This window comes from Physella acuta, unplaced genomic scaffold, assembly GCF_028476545.2.
Source record: "Physella acuta isolate Inbredline_101_S28 unplaced genomic scaffold, ASM2847654v3 ptg001063l, whole genome shotgun sequence".
Lineage (NCBI taxonomy): Eukaryota > Metazoa > Mollusca > Gastropoda > Physidae > Physella > Physella acuta.
Genome location: NW_026732580.1, coordinates 820,164 through 833,626, shown reverse-complemented (window position 1 = coordinate 833,626; position 13,463 = coordinate 820,164). Strand labels below are relative to the sequence as shown.

The 13,463-nt window shown below is 37.5% G+C and overlaps 1 protein-coding gene across 2 annotated transcripts; it reads left to right on the top strand.

The window, feature by feature from the left end:
* The first annotated feature begins 6,212 nt into the window (after positions 1-6,212).
* Positions 6,213-12,899, top strand: LOC131955342 (major facilitator superfamily domain-containing protein 3). Of its 2 annotated transcripts, none has more exons than XM_059319448.1 (5): positions 6,213-6,361; positions 7,016-7,687; positions 9,723-9,873; positions 11,032-11,132; positions 12,566-12,899. In XM_059319448.1, the coding sequence occupies exons 2-5, from the start codon at positions 7,018-7,020 to the stop codon at positions 12,856-12,858; spliced, it is 1,215 nt and encodes a 404-aa protein (XP_059175431.1). In that variant the 5' UTR covers positions 6,213-6,361; positions 7,016-7,017; the 3' UTR covers positions 12,859-12,899. The 2 variants fall into 2 exon arrangements, with proteins under 2 accessions (XP_059175431.1, XP_059175430.1); XM_059319447.1 differs by having other exon boundaries at positions 6,791-7,687.
* Positions 12,900-13,463: the final 564 nt, after the last annotated feature.

Here is a 13,463-nt window from a genome sequence, read left to right as displayed (position 1 = left end):
GGTGTCACATAATTGATGTAAAAAACGCTTAAATAAGTTCGTTATTAAAACAGTTATTTGATTTTAACAGAGCTGGTAAGTCTCGTTTTCTCTGATTTTGAATTAGAAATCTGTCCTGGTGTATCGTTTTGTAATGACGGGTGTTCAAAGTATTGTACTTGTTTGGTAAGTTTTGATGAATCGTGTAGATTTGGGAGTAACGGCTGTAGGCTGTTGCTGATATGGTTTCGTAGGTATTAAGTATTTAAGTGTTAAAGTGTAGTATTTTTTATTTAGGTGTTGTGTAGTTGGAGGTCTAGTTGAATCTGATTGGTAATAGTAATAGAGAAATGAGAATGCAGGTGATGAAGTATCGTAGTTCGGGAGTGGTATTAAGGTATTGAATTATATTAACTGTTAAATTGTAGTAGCAGGTCCAGTGAAATCGTTGTTGATTGGTAGTACCGTTTGTAGAGCTTGGTGAAGTAAAAGGAGTTGGTGTCGTAGTTCTGGAGCATCGAGTCTAGTTAGGGGTCATCCATAAATGACGTCACAGTCGTAGGGGGGGAGGGGGGGGTCCGTAGTTTTGTGACGATGTGTGATGAGGGGGAGGGGGGTCAGATGTTGCGACGTCACACTTTTGCATTATAAAAAAGCAATGTTAGAAAACGAATTTTAGACGTTATTTCGCGTTTTAGATAACTGTTTTAATAAATTGTATTAGTTTAGACAAGATTTTAGAAAAATATCGATATTTAAAAAAAATTCAACTGCAATTTCGAGAAGGGTTGTAGGTTGAGGTGTGACGTAATTTTAGGGGGGGGGTCTGGCATTTTGTGACGACGTGTGACGGAGGTGAGGGGGAAGGTAAAAAATCGTCAAAAAAAGCGTGACGTCATTTATGGATGACCCGTTATGTTTAGGTATCGAAGTTTGATATGTGTTGTGAATGTAGTAGAGTATATCGAGTAGTAGAGTTTATCGTAAGTTAGATGATTTCAATTCAGTACGGAACACACTACAAAGAAAGGTAGTCGTACTCTAGTTGAAAAATCTTAAGTTTTTAGGAATCTATATTGCCACTCTTAAAGTATATAATATTAAATAGGATGGAATTTATAACTAACCGTAAACTTGTTTTTTCAAAATACAATTTTTTTCACATTTAATCAATAATTCTAGCAATGCCTAAAACAGAATCTACCAGTGTTTGATTTTTTACTTTCTCGTATATACGAAGTATCGAGAAAGTCCTGAAATCGTGCACGCACAAAAAAAAGTCGAGATTTTTGCAAATATCGACGTTTTACAGCTGCCTGAGTTGGAAAAACATAGTTTTGCAAACTTGTTCGTGTGTCTGTGTGTGTGTATGTGTGTGTGTCTGTAAAAACGATAACTTGAGTACCGTTCAAGCTAGGTTGATGAAATTTCATATATAAGTATTATATAAAAATCGTTGATCCCTTTCAACTTTTGAGCGATTTCCAATAACCGGAAGTGGAACTTTTTCTACTTTGAATTTTTCAAAAGCCTTTCATATGACGTCACGTCCGTTCGTGAATGTAAACATCCGCCATCTCGGTGTACAGATCTACATTCAAAAAGGTGATCTGTGCGGTGAAAGGTTGTGATACTCGAAGTGGCAGATCTAAAGGGATTCCTTTATTTCGACTGCCAAGGGTCATATTAAACCAAGATGATAGAGATCGACAGTTAACAGAACGTAGACGCCGTCAATTTTTAGCCAATATTTATCGCTAATATACTAATATTATATGCGAATCTGTTCTCGACATTTTGTTTCAGGTAAGGACAGTAGAATAATAAACTTTATTTTAATTATAAAAGATAACTATTAATAAAACAAATATGCTCGACCTTCACAAATACTAATAGTAAAACACAAAGTGAAAAGTAATAATAAGAATAATAAGATTTAATAGTAGGCCTAATAATAGTGTTTTAACGTCTAGATCTAGAATCTAGCTCTAAACATAGCGTAAACAAAATTCGGACCACAGATCTAGATTCTGGATTTAGGGTGACTGGCTCCGCTGGGTAGACATAGAATTTAGAAACTTCTTATTTACTTAAATTTAATTACAAAATACAGCCATAATAAATCAAAAGTAGTCATAATAGGCCTAATAAAGCATTTAATTGTCTCTAAGATCTAAAATCTCGCTCTATAATCTAATAATTTTTTAGCAAACGAAATTTTCTGAAATTGAAATAGATTATATGACTAGACTTAGATCTAGAATCTGCGACTTAAATTAAATTTTAAAAAGTTTATACAAGCAGGTAGTTGATATTGTAGTAGAAGGCTTTAATAAATTACTAAGGCCTACCTACTTTGTGTCTTTTTACATCAATATGTATCTGATACTGGACTGAGTTTAATTAAATTCAAATGCATATCTAGTAATTAGTCTACTAAGTTTATGTAGCCTAGTAGTAGAATCTAGATCATACCAGCCAACAACAAATAACCACATTATTATTATTTGGTTAATGATTGGGCTAATTTTTTTAAAATCCACTTTTTATAAAAGAAACAAATCAAGCTAGAAACATAAGTGAGATGGTTTAGAATAATAACAATGGGCCCAGTCTCAGTTGATACAATTGCAGGTCTACATAGGGCCTACAGTCTAGTAGTTTACAGTAGGCACCTAGTGTGTAGTAGTAGTGTGTAACTGTCCAGAGTTAAGATTGTGGGATGTAAAAAGGGATGGTACTAACTAGGCCTAATCTGCCTTAATGCTTTCCCCTGATAAGCCATGTGTGCTAGGTGAGAAATGTTGAGGGGAGAGCAGTGGGACTTTCCCCTTTGTTCTCCCTGCTGTTTTACCTACTGAAATTTAGAGCGTTTTATTGTGTTTTTCAAGCATGTCTTAGTTACACTTGGTTAATTGAGCTATTCTTGTGAAAGTTATTTCCCTTAAATAAAACTACATTCCTTTCAAATGCCTGCACCTTAGGCTGACCGCTAACTTATAAATACAACCTTAAGCTATTATTTGCTATTGTAACAATTAAATAGAGATTAAGTTCTAAACAAAATTGTTTGGTAGGTTTTTTTTAGCATTATTAAGTTGAAAAACAAATACATCAGTAGCCGTGATTGCAATACTTAATGTTCGTAGACATACAGTCTTAGTCGTACATTAAACATATAATTAATTGTCTTTTCATATTTTCACCCTCTCCTAAAGAATTCATATATAGAAGTTTTAGGCTGGAATCTATATTATTTATAACCTTTTATTTATCAAAAAAAAAAATAGTTACATAATCACACAATATAGACATTTTAGGGGTAATACATAAATAACGTCACGCTTTTTTGACGATGTTTACCTCCCCCCTCCGTCACACGTCGTCACAAAAAGCCAGACCCCCCCCCCCTATTAAATGACATCACACCTCAGCCTCAAGCTTAAAACAGGTAAGTTCCGTTTTGGTTGGAACTCACCTTGGGAGGACTGCATGGAGCCCAACACTACGAGAACCTTTTTTGATTCAGTGTTTTTTTTCCAAACTTTTTTCTCCCGGGAGGAGGGGGGGGGGGGAGCACTTAAATTTTCTAAGGAGGTAGGGAGGGGGGGGGCTATGTCGTAAAGCACAAAGTAGACTCGTGCACTTAGCAACAATTTTAATAAAATGTGATTACGCTTGCAAACTGGAATTGAAGAAATTAGTACAAACTTTTGAGACGAATGAGGCTAGTAAAATTTGATTTTGATGTCTACTTATAACGTGCATGAAATTGATAATAATATGTCACTTTTAGTTACTTGTTTCATATACATAAGTTTTAGTAATTAATTTGTGTGAAAGGGGGCGTTTTAATAAGTTTTGCCAAGGGCGCTAAATAACCTGGAGCCGGCATTGCCCCCAACACCAGTTCTAAATTTTCATTGTATTACCCATCAAAGCCCGATAGTCATCTTAATTAAGCTTGATTAAAATTCACGCGACATTTTTTTAAAAAATCAAAGCACTAACAGTAATAGGTCTAGTACAGCACCGTTGTTGTGGGCCAACGGTTGTTTTTTTTACCTTGAGGCCCACCTGGAATTTTCCCGGTAGAACGGCGGACCAGTCCACCTCTGACTTCGTATATCGAGGTGAACTCTACTTCACCTGCCTTGTGGACCATAAGGTTCGAAACGGAACTTACCCCTTCCCATCCGTCAGCAGAGTTTCTTACAGCCACCATTCCCCCTCCCATCCCCCACCCCACCCCAGCTTGCCCACCCCACTGCCCACCCATTTATGAAGAAACACTGTTGTCAGTTCCTCGCAATGTCTGATACCCTCTGATACATTTTTTTACGAACGTGACATCGTTTAGACGTGACAACCTTGATTAATTTAACTACTTTCCACAAATGATTGCTTTTCAAAGGTTTGCCGCCTTCCAAAGGAGGAGAGTGGGAGTTAAAGTAAATATTTTCTTTATAAATCATATACTTTTTAGCGCAATTTCCATACGGACAATTGTTAGCGCAATTTCCATACGGACAATTGCGATTATTAACTCGTCATTTCTGGATGTATGGATGTTTGTCCGCAGCCTTTAAGTCGTATCTCCTCCTCAACGAAGCAATATCAAGGACTAGTTCCAAAAGCAAATATGTTAAGCAAGTTCGAAGGATGATGGTGGGCCAAAAAAATTCCCGGAATTCCTTCCTGGATTTCCCGGAAAAGCCAAAAAACCTCGAACAAACGCAGTTTTTGCTTCATATCTCGGCAACCAGACCACTTAGCGACTTGAAACATTTACCAATCGATTCCTGCCATAATTTAGACCAATATTGCCGAAGAAAGTTTTCAAAAATATCCTTTCGTTCGGTCACAAAAAATTAATTAAGAACATTTAAACTGAGCATCGTGTAGGCCTATCATGATATTTACTACTTTTTAGCGCAATTTCCATACTGGCAAATTGCGTTTAATAATGCGTCATTTCTGGATGGATGTATGGATGTGTGTCCGCAGTCTTTAAGTAGTATCTCCTCCTCAACGAAGCAATATCGAGGACTAGTTCCAAAAGCAAATATGTTAAGCAAGTTCCAATGATGATTGTGGGCCAAAAAAATTCCCGGAATTCCTTCCTGGATTTCCCGGAAAAGCCAAAAAAAAAACCTCGAACAAATGCAGTTTTTGCTCCATATCTCGGCAACCAGACCACTTAGCGACTTGAAACATTTACCAATCGATTCCTGCCATAATTTAGACCAATATTGCCGAAGAAAGTTTTCAAAAATATCCTTTCGTTCGGTCACAAAAAATTAATTAAGAACATTTAAACTGAGCATCGTGTAGGCCTAGGATGGTATTTACTACTTGTTTAAACTGAGCATCGTGTAGGCTTTTTCCCCCCTTTGATGCGTAGCTGGGCGCGTTCTGCGGTACACGCTGCCATTGGCCAGACTCGCGCAGATCTCGCGAGGGGGCGGGGACTAGCTCTGCTCGTGTGGAGAGAAACGAAAAGGGGTGCTCGCGTCTCACCACTAGAAGAAGCGAAGCGGTGAAATTCCAAACCAAGCACACCGGCTCAGGCAGTCGCTAGTGAGAGGTAACGTCTACTTGACGCATGTTAATTAAGGAAATTGCGCTTAAATTGTCACTAGACTTTTTATTAACGTGTTTAAACTGAGCATCTTGTAGGCCTACTCGTTAAAATAAAACTAGTTCCTTTGGTATAGGTTAATATAGTTGTCTTTTTTTTTACTTATTAATTCAAACGTTATTTTTGTACCCTATTAATTTATTTATAATTTATATGAGAGTGATAGGAAGTTACAATTACAAGGTTTTGTTTCGCTAGGCCTAATCATTTTTTCACATTTAAAAAAAATTAATTAAGGAAATTGCGCTTAAATTTTCACTAGACTTTTTATTAATTTGTTTCTATTACATCCGAGGGGTTAGACTTACCCCCCCCCTTCCACTCCCCCCCCCCCCCCAATCCCCCTCTGTGAGATTTCAGGAAGAATGTGCCTACAACAATAATAAATAATATGACTATTTATACCATGGTTGAATATCTACTGTAGTTTAAAAAAAAAACAAAAAAAAAACGCAGATTCGATTATCATTATATGTGATTATAGCAATAGTATGATATCGAGGAATCAAGCAAAGTACTTTGCACGTAGGATTTTTTAAAAGTCTATATTATTATTTGTTTTGTAATGTTTATCCGTCTCTTTTTAGTTTTACCACGTATAATCTGACAACATTGCTCATAGAAATAGAATCCCCGGAAGTTCATTGCGTGTCTAGAAGGCAGAAATTAAATATTGCCGCGTCTTTCGTTCAAATTTGAACGTTAGGGTTAATTTGAAACAGCCGTAAATGTAGACTAGAGGTGGTTGTAATGTTATTTGTTTTGTTTTTTTAAAAGCCAGTATCATTTTGTTTAATAATAGTGTAGTGACTTAAAATATGGATAAAACATAATCTAACATATTCTAGATCTAGATCTATTACATTTGATTTCGAAACTGCTTGTCAATTTTGGTAATTTATAGAGATCTACTAGATCTAGTGTACACAAAATAAAAATAGGCCTACATCTTACATTTAGATCTAGAAAAAAAATCTAGATCTAGACTAAATCTCGATCCTGTTCTTGAACTTAATTCTAAACTAAATAAGTAAATTTAAATCTAAATAAAAAATACTGTACATACAAAGTAACAATACAAAATCAACATAGATTGTGCTTAAGCAGCTGGTAAAGACTGTGGACCGTCATTGTGGATGCTTTCAGCTTTCCTTTTCGATGTTTTTACAGATAATTTTTCAGTGTTATTTAGAATGTTTATGATGGAGGGGGAAAAACTGAATTAGTTGAAAGTGTGGATCGAATTTCAATTTCTTTCTCGAAGTCTATGTTTAATGTAATCGCATTTATCAACCACTTGGAATGAGGAAACGTTAGCTATGCAAAGACCCTTAACATTACAAGAAATCAACAAATGGCATTATACGTGCTTTTTCATACTTTATTTCCTACAAGGTATGCCATATGGAATTCAGACAGCTTTCCTACCTATTTATTTTCGAAAAAATGGAACATCACTGTTTATTCTGGGATTTTACAGACTTGTATTAATTCCTAATATATTAAAGCCACTTTTGGTAACAATTGTAGAGGCATGTTTCAGCAAACATGGTTGGTTGAGTGGCAACTTTATTGTCTTGTTTTTACTAAGTTTACTCATATCTCAACTCTCGCCAAGTTACCCGGTGCTGTTAGCTACAGTCTTTTTTGTTGTTAACACAATTGCGGCAATTCAAGATATTGCTTTGGATTCAATATTATTAGAATTTCTCCCGCCATCTGAGCTTCAGCATGGAAATATGATCCAGATTGTCGGATTTAAATTGGGCAGCTTATTTTTAGGTGGCATTTTTATATTGTTTATTGACTATCTTACGTGGAGATATTGTTTTCTTTTTTTGGCATTGCTGTATTTTTTGGGATATATAATATCCGAGTTCTACCTGTCAACGTTTATTCCCGTCGAAATGCGAACTTCGCAACAATCGCAAACGACACTCTCGACCTCATCAACTATACATTCTTCTGTTGATCTGGTTAGAAGAAGCAGCCGCGTCAGTTTGGCCGAAGTATTTGAAGTTGATAGCACAGCATGGATGTTATTATATCTCCTGATATATAAAACAGGTAAATGGTGGCGATACAAAGTGTTTAGTTTTGTGGGTAATCCAGTGGCGTAGCGAGGTCGGGTGTCACCCGGTGCGGCACTTAATGGTGTCACCCCCAGAGGCGTAGCGACCCTTCCCGGCGCCCGGGGACAAACTTTCGATTTGCACCCCCACCCCCTCAAACTTTCGATTCCCCCCCCCCCCCCTTCCTCCATCGTCAAATTTGCTCTTAAAAGACTATTTAACACTGGAATTAATCACTTAATTAAGTGGAATTATCATTTTTCTCTATATATTTTGCTATTTTTTGCCTTGGTGTCACCCCCCTAAATGGTGTCACCCGGTGCGATCCGCACCCACCCCCCTCGCCACGCCACTGGGGTAATCGACGGGTCGGGTGGTACCCTGCTATACGTAGATGTATTCAGCGTCGCAAATAAACTAATAAAATAATATAGAATCTTATCTCCGTGACTCATATGTGTATTATCATACCTAACAGGGTTATAGCATCTCGATGATACTTTTTTGTACATCTGTGTTTCAGATATTTTTCTCTGAAGGGGGTGGGGGGTACTAAAATTTGCGAGAGGAGGGGTGGAGATCATATGATTTGTATATAAATAACATTTAACAGTACCGCCCTTCCTACTTCCTCCCAACTTGTCATGATATGCGTTCAATTTCGTCATGCTTATACGATCTAACTTGTCATGCTCGTGTAGTCAAACTTGTCATGCTCGTGTAGTCAAACTTGTCATGCTCACGTGGTCAAACTTGTCATGCTCACGTGGTCAAACTTGTCATGCTCGTGTAGTCAAACTTGCCATGCTCGTGTAGTCAAACTTGCCATGCTCGTGTAGTCAAACTTGTCATGCTCGTGTAGTCAAACTTGTCATGCTCACGTGGTCAAACTTGTCATGCTCATGTAGTCAAACTTGCCATGCTCGTGTAGTCAAACTTGTCATGCTCGTGTAGTCAAACTTGTCATGCTCACGTGGTCAAACTTGTCATGCTCGTGTAGTCAAACTTGCCATGCTCGTGTAGTCAAACTTGTCATGCTCGTGTAGTCAAACTTGTCATGCTCACGCGGTCAAACTTGTCATGCTCGTGTAGTCAAACTTGTCATGCACACGTGGTCAAACTTGTCATGCTCGTGTAGTCAAACTTGCCATGCTCGTGTAGTCAAACTTGTCATGCTCGTGTAGTCAAACTTGTCATGCTCACGCGGTCAAACTTGTCATGCTCGTCTAGTCAAACTTGTCATGCTCGTGTAGTCAAACTTGCCATGCTCGTGTAGTCAAACTTGTCATGCTCGTGTAGTCAAACTTGCCATGCTCGTGTAGTCAAACTTGTCATGCTCATGTAGTCAAACTTGTCATGCTCACGCGGTCAAACTTGTCATGCTCATGTAGTCAAACTTGTCATGCACACGTGGTCAAACTTGCCATGCTCGTGTAGTCAAACTTGTCATGCTCGTGTAGTCAAACTTGTCATGCTCACGTGGTCAAACTTGTCATGCTCGTGTAGTCAAACTTGCCATGCTCGTGTAGTCAAACTTGTCATGCTCGTCTAGTCAAACTTGTCATGCTCGTCTAGTCAAACTTGTCATGCTCACGCGGTCAAACTTGTCATGCTCATGTAGTCAAACTTGTCATGCTCGTGTAGTCAAACTTGTCATGCTCGTGTAGTCAAACTTGCCATGCTCGTGTAGTCAAACTTGTCATGCTCATGTAGTCAAACTTGTCATGCTCACGCGGTCAAACTTGTCATGCTCATGTAGTCAAACTTGTCATGCACACGTGGTCAAACTTGCCATGCTCGTGTAGTCAAACTTGTCATGCTCATGTAGTCAAACTTGTCATGCTCACGCGGTCAAACTTGTCATGCTCATGTAGTCAAACTTGTCATGCTCGTGTAGTCAAACTTGCCATGCTCGTGTAGTCAAACTTGTCATGCTCGTGTAGTCAAACTTGTCATGCTCACGTGGTCATACTTGTCATGCTCACGTGGTCAAACTTGTCGTTATAATCTGTGATAAAACTTGTCTGCAGGAGAACAGGGTGCATCACTCTTGTATCCCCTGTTTCTAATTGACTCTGGCTATGGTGTTCAGGAAGTTGGGTTTTGGACTACAGTTTCCAGTTTATTCTCTGTCATTGGTTCCGCTTCCGGTGGTATCATAAGTAGGCCTAACAGTAACAGGTAATCGTTCTGGTAACTAGATTAGAACATGAAGCTAGTATAGATACGATGCAGGTACAAAAACTTGCAACAAAACCTTGCAATCTCTTTAGGAGAAACGCAATAAACACTAAGGGGTGGGCACATGATTTTATTCGATTTGCTGAAAAGGTGAAAGGTCAAAATATTTCAAATACATAACTCAGACAAAGTATATTTGAGTCATTAAAATTTTTTTATTATGATCCCTAATTGAGAGAAAAATTAGAACATGGTGATGTTTATTATTTTACTGGATTATTTATTTATTATAGTTTTCAAAATTTATAATTCCGTAATAATATAATTGATTTGTTCCATTTTTACTTTCTCGTATATACGAAGTATAAAGAAAGTCTTGTAATCGTGCAAAAAAAAATATCGAGATTTTTACAAATCTCGACGTTTTACACCTCACTGATACGGAAAAACATAATTTTGCAATCTTGTCCGTGTGTCTGTCTGTCTGTCTGTCTGTCTGTCCGTGTGTAAACACGATAACTTGAGTACCGTTACAGCTAGGTTGATGAAATTTCATATATAAGTATTTTATCAAAATCGTAGATCCGTATCAACTTTTGAGCGATTTCCGATAACCGGAAGTGGTACTTTTCCTACTTTGAATTTTTCAAAAGCCTATAACTTGAGTACTATTTCAGATAGATAAATGAAATTTGACATGTAAGTAAAAGATCTAATTCTCTACCTTCTGTTAAATTTTGAGTAATTTCCGTTGACTGGAAGTAGTAATTTACGCTACTTCCGATTTCTCAAAAAACTAATGTAAATTTTAAAAGTACTAATAATATTGCGCACTATTATGCGCTTTTTTATTTGGCGTTCACTTGGTGTGCAATTAATTTGTCTACGAAATTTTATTCTATTTTTAAAACTTTAAGTATTTAAAATGGATTAAAAATCATGTTTATAGCCCGAGTTCCCATCCCCTGTTATTTTATATAAGAATATTCGAGAAAGTTTAGGGGAGATCACTCCCGGTTTATTTAGTTGTAGTATGATAACTAGATCTATATGTAGATACATAAGTTTATTAAAAAAAACATTCTATACTCGAGCCGAAAGGAATAGGCTACTATTGTATAAATGAAACATATTCATTCACTTACTTTTATTCAACAGATCTTTAATGAAAGCAGTAAGGTATATGGTATTTGTAAGAGCCGTTCTTGTGACCTTGTTGTGGTTGGTGGTTTTGTCAAATTTCGACGCATTTCCATATGGTAAGGACATTACTTTCTTGCAACGCGCGAGAAAACTCTAGGTCTATGTTTAAAGTCGGTAATAAGCATGGGTTATAACCAGAGTAAGGGGTCATCCTTAAATGACGTCACACTTTTTTTGGACGATTTTTATCTCCCCTCCGTCACACGTCGTCACAAAAAGCCAGACCCCCCCCCTAAAATGACGTCACATCTCAGCCTACAACCCTCCTCAAAATTGCAATTGAATTTTTTAGCGCAATTTCCATTCTGGAGAATTGCGTTTATTAACTCGTCATTTCTGGGAATGTATGGATGGATGAATGGATGGATGGATGTGTGTCCGCAGCTTTAAGTCGTATCTCCTCCTCAACGAAGCAATATCGAGGACTAGTTCCAAAGCAAATATGTTAAGCAAGTTACGAGGATGAACATTAGGCCAAAAAAATTCCGGGTTTCTTTCATGGATTTCCCGGAAAAGCCAAAAAACCTCGAAAAAATGCAGTTTTTGGCCCATATCTCAGCAACCAGACCACTTAGCGACTTGAAACATGTACCAATCGATTCCTGCCATAATTTAGAACAATATTGCCGAAGAAAGTTTTCAAAAATATCCTTTCGTTCGGTCACAAAAATTTTTTTGAATTAATTAAAATTTGGACCGAATTAGTAGGCATTTTATGCAACCACACCACACGCGTCATCACGTTCAATAGCTACGCCATCACATTCAATGGCTGCGACGTCACGTTCGGTAGCTGGGCGCGCAATGGTTTTTAGTCATGTTACTCTATTGTAAATAAAACCTGTAAAATACTGAAAAAAAATTAATAAAAAACGTTTTAATAACTAACCAATGGTTTTACTAACCCTGCTCTTGATTTACGCTACGACAGAGCTATTTTTAGATAACACAAGGAAATTGCGCTAAAATTGTCACTAGACTTTTTTTAATTACTTGTTTTTAAAACATCGATATTTTTCCAAACTCTTGTCTAAAATCTGTCAAAATAGAGTATTTTAATCAATTCCTATTACAATTTATTAAAACAGTTTTCTAAAACGCGAAATAAAGTCAAAAATTCGCTTTCTAATATTTCTTTTTTATAATGAAAAAAGTGTGACGTCGCACTATCTGAACCCCCCCCCCCTCCCCCTCATCACACATCGTCACAAAATTACCGACCCCCCCTCCCCCCTCCGAGTGTGACGTCATTTATGGACGACCCCTAATGGTCAACGACACTGTGAAGAGCGATATTAAGTTTTCTTAATGCTTTTAACTACTTGTTTTAATTTTTTCTGTAATGGTCATAATACGTTTTGCTACACATTACGCGGTTGTGTTTCTTCTAGACCCACATTATAATACTTTATCGTTAATTATATACATTGAAATCTAGATCTCAGCCAAAAATATTTGAAATGAAACCTTGAATGTATTCTGTCTGCAGGTTTCGGTCTTCTTGTCTTGACTCTAGTGAATGTTGTGGGAGGAGCCATGACGACCAGCTCGCTGACCTTGATCATGCTGCTCTCACAAAAGTGCCCACGAACATATCGAACCATGTACTACAACGTTTTAGTTACCATTGAAAACTTAGGCAGGCTTCTGCTATCATCTTGTTTTGGTGCCGCGGTCTACTACTATGGTTATAGCGTTGTCTTTGGTATTAGTTCTGCCTTAACTTTTATCGTTATGCCCCTTGTCTTATATTCACCAGCAGGTCTGGATATCCACGAATGATGGACGTGAAAAATAAATTGCTACCAATTTATGATAAAAATAAAATAAAATACCATCTACATATGTGAAATATTGTTTTCTAAGGTCTGTGTGAACAAGTTGATTTCCATAAACATTTAGGTTTTTTTGTTTGTTAAGTGATTGTATTCTAGAATGATTCACTTAAGGTGTATACCACTAGACTTTTAGGAATTAAATGGGTGCTAACATTGTTAGACTAAATATTTTATACTATAGGAGTCGTCCAAAACGACTTTATACTCGTGGGGTAAGTGGTGGTCGGAATTTAGTGACCAAGATAGGCGGATCAGAAAGTATAACCAGAGGCGTAGCGGGGGGTGCGGACCGCACCGGGTGACACCAAGGCAAAAAATAGCAAAATATATAGAAAAAAAACTTGAGGAAGGGGGGGGGGGATGCAAATAAAAAATTTGAAAGTTTGTCCCCGGGAAGGGTCGCTACGCCTCTGGGGGGGGGGTGACACCCGACCGCGCTACGCCACTGAGTATGACGACACACTTGTGCAGTTAAAAAAAAAGAAGTTTGGAGCTGAATTGTAGCCACTATTTTGCGGTTGTTGTTTTTTTTCCTAAGTTTTATAAAAA